Source organism: Atta colombica, unplaced genomic scaffold (assembly GCF_001594045.1).
Source record: "Atta colombica isolate Treedump-2 unplaced genomic scaffold, Acol1.0 scaffold155, whole genome shotgun sequence".
NCBI classification, from domain to species: domain Eukaryota; kingdom Metazoa; phylum Arthropoda; class Insecta; order Hymenoptera; family Formicidae; genus Atta; species Atta colombica.
Genome location: NW_017259245.1, coordinates 2,686,962 through 2,697,721, shown reverse-complemented (window position 1 = coordinate 2,697,721; position 10,760 = coordinate 2,686,962). Strand labels below are relative to the sequence as shown.

The 10,760-nt window shown below is 31.3% G+C and overlaps 2 protein-coding genes across 2 annotated transcripts in view; one reads left to right on the top strand and one right to left on the bottom strand.

Annotated features, from left to right (window-relative positions):
- LOC108685708 (serine/threonine-protein phosphatase 1 regulatory subunit 10) overlaps positions 1–7,902 on the top strand; it is a 17,292-nt gene extending 9,390 nt beyond the window's left edge. The window contains exons 3-8 of the mRNA XM_018190639.1: positions 1,257–1,480; positions 1,569–1,710; positions 2,372–2,689; positions 2,867–3,026; positions 6,865–7,579; positions 7,759–7,902. Coding sequence (XP_018046128.1) covers positions 1,257–1,480; positions 1,569–1,710; positions 2,372–2,689; positions 2,867–3,026; positions 6,865–7,579; positions 7,759–7,773 — 1,574 coding nt within the window. The 3' untranslated portion in view covers positions 7,774–7,902. The remainder of the gene's footprint in view (positions 1–1,256; positions 1,481–1,568; positions 1,711–2,371; positions 2,690–2,866; positions 3,027–6,864; positions 7,580–7,758) is intronic.
- A 1,126-nt stretch (positions 7,903–9,028) lies between these two features.
- LOC108685616 (calcium load-activated calcium channel) lies at positions 9,029–10,395 on the bottom strand. Its single transcript, XM_018190489.1, has 4 exons — positions 10,095–10,395; positions 9,923–10,000; positions 9,530–9,849; positions 9,029–9,460 (listed from the first exon to the last, which is right to left on the bottom strand). Exons 1-4 carry the CDS (start codon positions 10,153–10,155, stop codon positions 9,368–9,370), a joined length of 552 nt encoding a protein of 183 aa, XP_018045978.1. The 5' UTR covers positions 10,156–10,395; the 3' UTR covers positions 9,029–9,367.
- Positions 10,396–10,760: the final 365 nt, after the last annotated feature.

Here is a 10,760-nt window from a genome sequence, read left to right as displayed (position 1 = left end):
TTTTTTGTAAATTCTGTTCTTTATTACTTAAAATTATTATGTACATACAATATTTTTAACCTATAATGTTTTGATATTTATGTTCCCTTTTATTTGCGATTAATAAGATTTTTAGTTGTATGTTTAGTTATAATACCTTTTATTAGTCCACTTACTGATAATTATAAAGAGACAAATAATATAATATATGGTAATTTTTAAACATGTATAAAATCATCTTCATGTAATATATATATATATGTATACATGAGACAATGTAAAAAATTCTTTCAAAAAATATATTACTAGTTTAAGTCTATCTTTTCTCTTACAGGATGTATTGAGCAGAATTGAAGATAAACTCATTTCGCAAACAAATTATCGTTAATTATCGTTATGAATTTTCATTATGAAAAGTGTTTCTTGACATTAAAGAACTGGTATTTTATTTGCAGCTGCTGAAAAGTGGGAAATATTTTTTTATTTTTTCAGATACTGAATGCCGAATACCGAATATTATTAAAGCAATGAATGACTCGTCGTGATTTTGCGACTACTGGCATAATATTTTTACGTAAAAATTTTTGCAAATCACAAATCCATTTATAGAAACAAATATATAAGATTGCAGCTTGAAAATATAATTGTATATACAAGTATTTCTTACTGTTCAGGCATAATTTCAGATGTGAATTCAGAAAATATGATGAGTATAGTTTATATAAATATATTTTTTTTAAATAGTGAATTAAAATTATTGAAAAAATTGACAAAAAGAATTATTTAACGAGACAAGAATAATTCATCAGAATTGAGAGTTCAGAAATGGAGTTCAGAAACAACATCTGTACTAATTCGTTTCATCTTAGTGTCAAGAGTTTCTTTGTGGAATTATGCCAATGTTAGGAGAAACGCTGTATATTTATAAATTTTTATATACGATGAAATGTATCGCTGTTTTTCAGAATTGTTTTAAGCAGAATTTCCAGGACGTGCTGCTCTCTTATTTCTTTTAGAAAATCTTGAAATATTTATTCGACTTTAATATTGTGGACACTGCAGATTTTCGTATTTACGTTTCTCAATTGCTTTCAATTTCAGATACCAGAATAGCAAAGTTGAAATTAAATTTTGCAAAATATTTTTTTACTAACAGAGAGAGAGAGAGAGAGAGAGAGAGAGAGAGAGAGAGAGAGAGAGAGAAGTTACAGATTCGATAATTTATTGTTGTTTTCTCATCATTAACGATAATTTCTCAATTTTTTTTCTGTTTTCAGCGATGATGCTACAAGAAAGTGACATGTTCATGGATGCTCTCACTGCGTCTACCAAAAGCAAGGAACCAAGGAAACGTAAACGGAGAGCTTCGATCACAAAAGATGGGCCGTCAGAAACTAAGAAACAAGAAATTGTTAATTCCGATAATCGCGAGAGCACGCCACCGCCTTCGCCTTCAAATGTTGAAGAGAAATCGCCGGTTGCTCTCAAACCTAATTTTAAGGTAAATATGCCGAATAGAGTTGGATATAATATTATTATACTATATAGTTGTATGAAATTCATTACATAATAACTACATTTTTTTACAGTTTTATCAGGACACGCTAGAAATAGATGAAGATAAAGATCAAAAAGAAAGAGAAATTGGCGAAGAAGAATCGAAGAAAGATAAAGATCTGATGCTTGATGAAGAGAAAGACAATAGAGACGATGATGATATTGGAAGTAATAGTATGTATTTTATCATTATTTTAACTCATTAATGCTTATTTCTACCAATGTAGATTAACTTCAATCTCAGTTTAACTCGCTCTTCATCTTTTTTTAATTCTTAGAACTAAAAAGAAAGAGTTATAGCGTTTTCCTTTAGAATGCACTGAATAGCCAGTTGCGTGTAAATTCTGTACCGCACCAGTTGCTCCAGTGCAACTCTGCACTGGAGTACACACCATATAGTGTACACTACTTCATTTTGCGCTAAAATCCTACTACTGGTTAACTTCCATTTTCAAATTTTAAATAGCACTGGCTCCATATCGTCCAGTTGAAACGGTATAGTAAAATCGTACTTTGTGCATAAAACTTGCATTACACCGTAATCACGAAAATACGGTACGCCTACTACTATAAGCCATAGAAATGTTATTAGTTGAGAAATTAAAATAAATGTGGACATAAGAAGAAAGATATCTTCGTTAAAAAATTAAACTGCACATAAAAAATTATATAATTATATGGCTTTATTTTATTTACATATATAATTTAATATTTTTTATACATTAAAAATTAATGTTATTATTATAATACACCTTAATATTACAAATGATTCTTCTGTATTACCATTAAAATAAGGTAAAATTGTCTAAATAATTAATATATATTTGTTTTATAGCACCGACACCCGAGGATGATGTGGAAGAAATGAAAGATGTAGAATCACCAGAAGATGCGTCTTCGGTAGTTTCAGATTCGATTAAGAAGGATAGTTCCTATCCCGAAATACGATATGTAGATGGACTTAAAAGCGTTCTGCTACTTCAAAAGCGTAAAGGGCCGAAAAAGGTTTTGAAGTGGAAAACAGATCTAGAATCTATACGTTATTTCGAATTGGATGAAACGGAAAGAGTTAACGTAACGAAGACATTTACCGACATGAAACAGATGGAAAAACAAAATGAGAGGGAAGCATTCCAGATGGCCCGAAAATTAAGTATGTTATTCATAAGATAATAATATAATTCTTTTACCTATAATTACATCATTAAGTATCTGTGTTTATATAAAGTATAATAATATATATATATATATGTATATGTATGTATGTATGTATGTATACATATACATATATACAGAATATAATATATAAAAGGCTTTTTTGTGTTATTAGATAATGAAGATTTAATGGAAGAGAGAACGAGATGGAAACCTTTAATTCCGATTGATTTGCCTCCTCCATTAGTGGACCCCGGGAAGGACAGCAAAGAGAAGGATATTCAATATGCTCGTGAGAAGGGCATTCTACAAGCCCTTTATTTTAATCGAAGCATGTACGTAATAATAATTTCGTTGATATTTTAACGACTCGCGACAACGAAATGAAATTTTTATTTTATAACATATTTATTGTACAAAAATACTAAACAATACAAGAAACCATATTTACATCTGCTCAAATAGCACAACAGCTGTTAAAGCACACTTCTATAGAATCGTCTCTGTAGTTTGAGACTGCATACAACATTAGTCAAACTAGACGAAACGAACTACGTTACTCTAATGTAGATCCTTGGACATTAGATCGTACTTGGAAATGAGAGAGCGGATAGTCTATTAAAGCTGAAAAATTAGAAGTGTTTCCGTCTGATCAAACTTACAGTTCTCTTTTTCGTGAATAAAAGAATCATCAAAGATTGATTGGAGCAGGAGCATCTAAGCTCCCATTAGATAGTAAAGGGCTGTCGACAATCCAATTAATGAAACAAGTCAATCAGGACAAAAAAGAGTTAATGACAATGCAATGGGGAGAAAGAAACTGAGATTGGCCTTCTTACAGAATGTATGACCCAATGGTCACCTATATGACCTTAAACTCGCCACTGTTCTATGCTCGCTTGTAAAAAAATACAGATTTTGGGGCTATATGTTTATTGAGCCAGAGGATCTAGAAGAAAAGAATAAGCAGTCTCATAAGTTTAATGCAGGGCTAGGATTGACTGCTTAACTTCGTAAATAAGCGAGGAATAATAAAGGAATATATAATATCTATAAATCTAATAAACAATAATAAGTAATAAGAACTTTTCAATATTGAAACTAAAATTATAAAAAAGTATTTTCGCATCCAACCAGAGGAATTTGGAATTTATAATTAGTATTTTGTTAGAGAATGATAACTCGATTAATTTTATTTTTAACATAATTTTTGAATGATTAAAGTGTTTGGTTAATAATAAAGGAGGATGTTAAAAAAGTGTTGATTTTGATTTTCAAGGTATATCTGAATAGATCTTGAAAAATCATCGTTTGGATCTTCAGAAATAACACTCATTTGTCCGGGAAGTAATAGGAACATTGCTAGAATGACTTAAATATAATAAAAAATGACACTCAAAAATCTTTATTATTGATAGCTTTACATTGCTCCTTCTATATTTGCGATTTCATCATATAATACACAAAATAAGATAATTGGCCCAGCAATGGATTTACTAATAATAGTTCCAATCGTTTCATGTTTATCACTCTTTCTTTTTGCTCTAGTAATTAAAATATTCTATCGCAATATTTTTGTTGTTGAAATTGCGTGTCACTAAATGTATTATATATTGAGGGATATTAAACACACATATTTAAGTATACACACATAGTACGCACGCATAGCAGAGAAAGTTTGGAGTCGCTAAATATTACAGGAATGATGAATTGTGGAGTCATGATCTGTATCAAGAAATACTAGGCGGATCTCCACCTGGTGCATCTTGGAAGGAGTGATTCACTTACACACTATAGCAATTGCTCACTACTAATCACAGCAATTTCTGCGCAGTTTTTTATTTTTTTTTTAGTCCGCAATCTTTATATGAAGAATGTATTTATACATTTCTGACTAAAATCAATATTTTTCACTTATTAACTGTATATGTGAATAATGTTATTTTTTACTACATATTTTAGCCGTTCTAACAATGTTCTCACTTTCCACCTCCCGGACAAACGATTATTATTTCCTATTTTCTGAGAAACCAAACAATGATTTTCTAAGTTCTATTCAGGTGTATCTTGGGAGTCGAAATCACTTTTTGAACATTCTGCTTTGTACGACAAAGAAAGGCTAGCAATAGTAATTCTAAAACTAATTCACTGTACATTAAAAATATTTCCAACAAATTTAGAGAGATTATGTACATTATAATGTACATACAAAAATGTTTTTTTTTTTTCAGTTTCAATAAATTAGATAAATTTATTAAAGTGCTATAAAGACTTTCAAGATTCCTCTAAAAGCAACATTATTTATCACATAAATTGTAGTGATTGTGATGGGTCAAACAGATAGAAAATTACAAACCCAAATTAGAATTTCAGAACATTTTAATCATATTAAAAGAAATATTCTTCACATTCGGTTATAACGAAACATAGAATGCGTTATAATGGGCATATTCAGCAGATAGACTTAACAGTTGAGTGAGCACTCACTGTTATTGATGTATTCTTTTAACTCATCCAATTTTAGATTAAAAAAATTTTAATCTAAAATTCTAAAAAGAATTTTAGATTAAAAAAAATACATGTTAAGTCTGCTAAATGATCATTTGATCCGTTCAGAATGACAACCGCTCGTTAAGCGCTTAGTGAGCTCTTTCATCTGATTGGTCTATATTTTAGAATCTAATGGAATATGCCAATCAGACGAAAGAGCTCACTAAGCGTTCAGTGAGCAATTATTCTGAATGCTCCCAATGATTGTGTACAGTAGACTCAACTGTTGTGAAGTAGATCCGTGAACATTTGCTGCTATTGAATGATCTAATACATAATCTACAATAGATAGTAGCAGTAAATTTAAAGTTAGATTAAAGTTAGATTAAAGCAGTAGAATTAAAGAGGAGGCGTAGAATAGAAATCAATCAATCATAGTTATGAGAGTAATAATCAACTGATTAGTCGATTTCTAAGCTTATTTTTTAAGTTTTTACTGTTACTGCTCATTATAGATCACGTATAAAAGAATACAATAGCAGAGCTATGGATCCACTCTGCAATAGTTGAGTCTGCTGAACGACCAATCATGAATTTCATTGGAAAGATGTGAAAATTTTGGATATTGAAAAGTATTTTTAATAAGCACGCGCGCGTGCGATTCATGTCAAAAATAATACACATTAAACAATAATGTTCTTAACTTACAGACAGATACCGAAAATCTAGATTCTGCGTACTTTGCGATTTTCAATAGTAGCTAAATATTTTGTATTTTTTAACAAAAATCTTGATAAATCCCTGCATGATTTTAGTCTAATTCGACAACATTTATTTACAATTTTACATTAGAAATGGACATAGCAAAATCATTGCCTCACTATAATTTTTACATAAGTATTATAAATTATTTAAAAAAAAAATTTTATCACTCACATTTTTTATTAATGTTTGATCATCGTTTCTGTACAAAAATTCTATTCACTATTGGATTGTGAGGGTTCGTGGCGAATGTCTGTTATAATTTTATGAGTCTTTCATTATATTGTATGTGACAACACACATTATATTATGTTTACAGTTTCTGATTTCAATGAATCAGGAAACTGTTGAATAATTTATACAATGTATGGAAATGCTGCACTTATTTTGTTACCTTTAGAAGGCGTTTTATTGAGGATGATTAAAAAAAATAAAACGTTTAATTATTATACATTGCTACATTATAATTATGTAATAATTATAATAAACATAATATATAATACATAATCGCACTTTTAACTATGTTGATTCCCATAGCCTTTTTTATAATTTTAGTTTCTATAAATCTAGATTATACTAGGGACTGTTCTAGCCCATTTTATTATTACTATTTGCACAAAAATAAATTGATGAGTTTTGTGTAATGAAAACAAAAATATGTTTTTAGAAAACTATCACAGATAAAACATCTTACACAGAATGGACACTTTCAGATGCACAATCGCTTACTGAACCGCTCAGTGAGCTCTTTCATCTGATTATTCTGTTAGATCTTGAAATAGACTAATGAAAAAGCTCCCTGAGCACTCAGTGAGCGATTGCGCATCTGAATACACTCAATAATATAGTATGTAGTATATATTCAAATTTTCAATTCTGATCAGTTAGAAATTTTCAATTCTGATCATTTTTATATTATAGGATTCCAGATTCTGCGGCCGAACCTGATGAAGAACGACACCATCTACTGACCGATCCTAAAATAATACCATTAGAAGATCTCACGGGCAACAAGGAGAGCGAGAAGGACTTCACAGCAATACCATGGCCGGAACCCAAACCACAACCACCACAACCATCAACTGTAACGACGTTCCATTATCCGACGACGTATCCGCACAATCAACAGAACATGATGACACCTATGGGACCTCAATCGACAATGGGCCCCATGCCGCAAATGCCGCAACAGATGATGCCTCCTACACACATGGCTCCCATGACTCAGGAAATGGCGGGACCAATGCCAGCCACCGGTGGTGGTGGTTGGAGAACAGGCGATGGCAAAGTTCTCGTGCCAGACGTTAATATAAATCCAATGACAAACATGTCGGGTGGTTTTAATCAAGGGATGGAAGGTACTCCCATGGTACCACCGGGAATGATGGGACCACCGCCCATGTATAATCAAGAGGGCTATGGCATGATGTGCCCAGATGACATGGGGTACAATAATTTTCAAGGTCCGCCCGGACCGATGTACGGTCCTCCTGGACCTAACTTTCCAGGTCCGAGAGGCGCTCATATGCACAATAGAGGTAGAGGTGGTCCTGGTTGGGGTTATCGTGGACCTGTTAGAGGTGGTTGGAGAGGTGTCGGCGGAGGTGGATGGCGAGGAAGTGGAAAACAGCCACCGGTATGTAGACAATTTTCGAAAAACGGTTTTTGTCGAGTCGGTGATAAATGCCAATATCTTCATCCTGGTGTAAACTGTCCGCCGTTTTAAAAGTGAAACTGAAATAGTGTGATAATTAAATTGGATACTAGTGATTTAATATTGACTGAGTGATATTGAAAGCATGTCTTCAATTGGAGGTATCCAAAAAGTGACGAAGCAGAAGAGGAATGGGATTACTTGGCAGCGTTTTAATGAAATATTCATATTATTGATGATTTACCTATGGGACTTGTACCGACAATTTGTCTGGAGAGCAGATTCGAGTGCACGCGAACAATGCGCGATAGGCAATTCCCAAAGTGATCATTAAGTGATTAATGTGCAATTTTTTTTTAAAGAGCATTTGACTACATATGAATAGTATTTCTATCTGATAATACTCGATGCGTTCAAAAGTTATGTAAATATGATGACATTTCAATGAATGTGATATAAAGTTGTCACAGCATTCGATATAGTCGATTGCAAACGCATTGTAAAATTGAATTGTAACCATACTAAATTCATATCGGCTGCTGGACAGCAGAGCATTTGAGAGATTGTTAAATTAATCCTTTTTTCAGTTCTTTGAATTCTTTTACGATTTATTTCTAGAATTATATCGTCGACATTTGAGATTTTTGTCTCCTTTTTTTCATATATTCCTTATTTTCCTTTCATGTTTATATATCCCATTGTCGAGATTATAATTATTTAATATAGTTTTCAAATATGATTCAAAAAAGTAAAGAAGTTGAATTATATTAATGACAGTTAAAATATTCTACACACATTCTTGAAATTTTTTATTGAGACTCATGCTGTATGTTACCATCACTTCGTGCTTAAAATAATTGAAAAAATTCTGAGATAGAAACAATGTCAATAATAATATTCGAGTAATTCCTAATGGAATAGGAATTTCAATGTGACAAGCTCACACTTTGGAACGTGGTGCTGCGTCTTGCTGGAAGCGAAAGTTTAACAAAAAATGAGGACAAGTTCATATATTTTAGTATAATAGAATAATAATTTTTATGTGTAGATTCTTTGTAAATATGTTTGCATTATATATACATATAAGCAGACCATTCTCTATATAATGATAGACTGTTAGATTTACAATTAGTTGTGTAACAATGAAAAGACCAGAACAGTAATATTTAATGAGAATAATATGTACATGCCTTTAAAGTTATAATCGACTTGATATTATTTGAATTAATTTTCTCGAGTTTGATGTACAAAATCATGTAATAATTCTTTGTAATCTGAATCATCATGGTAGCCCAATTGCAAATTTTTTACCTTGTAAGATGATTAATTACACTTTTTTGTATATGGTTGAACATTACGTTTGTACATAACATGTTGTATAAGCTTAAAAAAATACACAAGTCACAATTATTTTTTAAAATTGTTCAATAATTTTGTGAATTAAAAATATCCTTTATTATATATAACATATACTCACTAAAATAACATGGTATCTCAAGATATCTTGTATCACAACTCTATTTTACTCTATTAAATTCGTCAATTTAACAAACAGATTTTAACATATTTTTCAATAAGCGCAAAGGTAAGTTATTTCATATTCAAAGATTAAAAATTGTAGGAAAATCCGACATTTACATATAATTCAATGCAGGAAGTAGTATGTGAAGATTATAAAGATTAGATACAAATAAATTCTCAGAATCACACAATAAGATGTATAAAAGAGATCTCTGTAAAAATACCTGTAACAATTTATTAAATTTAAATTTATTTAAATTGCTGAGGTGGAGGTCCAAAGATACTGCCACTCTGTTTGCTTGCAGTTCTGGATGGCGCGAAGCCAAGCATTTTCTGGATGTTCTAGAAATGAGAAGTATCAAAAAAGTATTTATACTTTTTCCCCACGCAATTAAGACAAGCCAGACTTACCTGTCTAATACTCATTGTACACAATATGTACAAAAATATGAATGAGCACTCCGTGTAATCGTCGCCCGGGAGATTTCTATGTGACAAGCCTTGTATCCAACTGATCGGGACGAACGGTAATCTGGCGACCACTCGTCCATCGAATATGTTGTTAAACATACTTAATAATGCTGTAAACGCAAATCCAATAGCGAACATAGACTTCATCTTCACAAGGGACAGGTCTCGATTGTTGTTCTTCAACCTCTCCTCCTCCCGTTCGATTTTTTTCTTTTGTTGCCTGTCCAAAGAATCACCATGTGCCTCTTTTCTTTTCTCCACTAAAAGATAAGAATAAGCATGTTGATATAGTCATTATTTTTATGTACAGAGCATATCTTAGGAAAAACTCACGCTTTTTGCTTTGCTTCTCAACCTCGGCCTTCAATTTTTGATATTTTTCAGTTCTGTACACCATCAACCATGTCAACCCTAAACGGTATAATGAAAAGTAAACATGTTGAATTGAAATAAATACCATTTTACTTTTCTTCCTCTATGTTTATTGATGCATTTGTATTCTTACCTTCGCCTAGTAACGCCGTGCATATACTGATAAACAAAATTAGAATAGTATCTGCCCACATATTTGCAAAATCGTTTTTTTTAATCACAGTTCGTACAGTCCAACGCGATCACTCTTCATAATAAATAATTCCGCTCGAAACTTAACTGAAAGAGTTCCCTCTTACCGAATTGTATTTTTGTTACCAAAGTCAGCGAATAAACACAAGGATAAACGTGGATAAATGTATTAAATTATAAACATGACGAAAATGTATATTCGTGTATCGTTTGGTATGTTCAATCATTCAGCAGCAGGTAGGTAAAACGTGGTCTCTTTGAGTTCCGAAACGCATCAGTATTGTGTTTAACAAACTCATTGGTCGGCTTCTGCCAACTCTTATTTCTCATTGACTAATAGCACAATCTAATTCCTTTCTAAAATAATTTTTGAAAGTATAGTAAATATAATAAACATAACACGATCTAAATAAATACATATTTAAGTAGATTTTTCTTTTAGTTATACTTGTTGCTTTTTTTCTTGATTTACATATAAATTTGAATCTTTATTTTATTTTTGAACATAGAAAACGCAAGAAATATAATACATCTAAAGGAAATTAATTAATTGCATATTATTCATACATTTATTCTGAACATTTGAATTAATGTATTAATTGTTCAT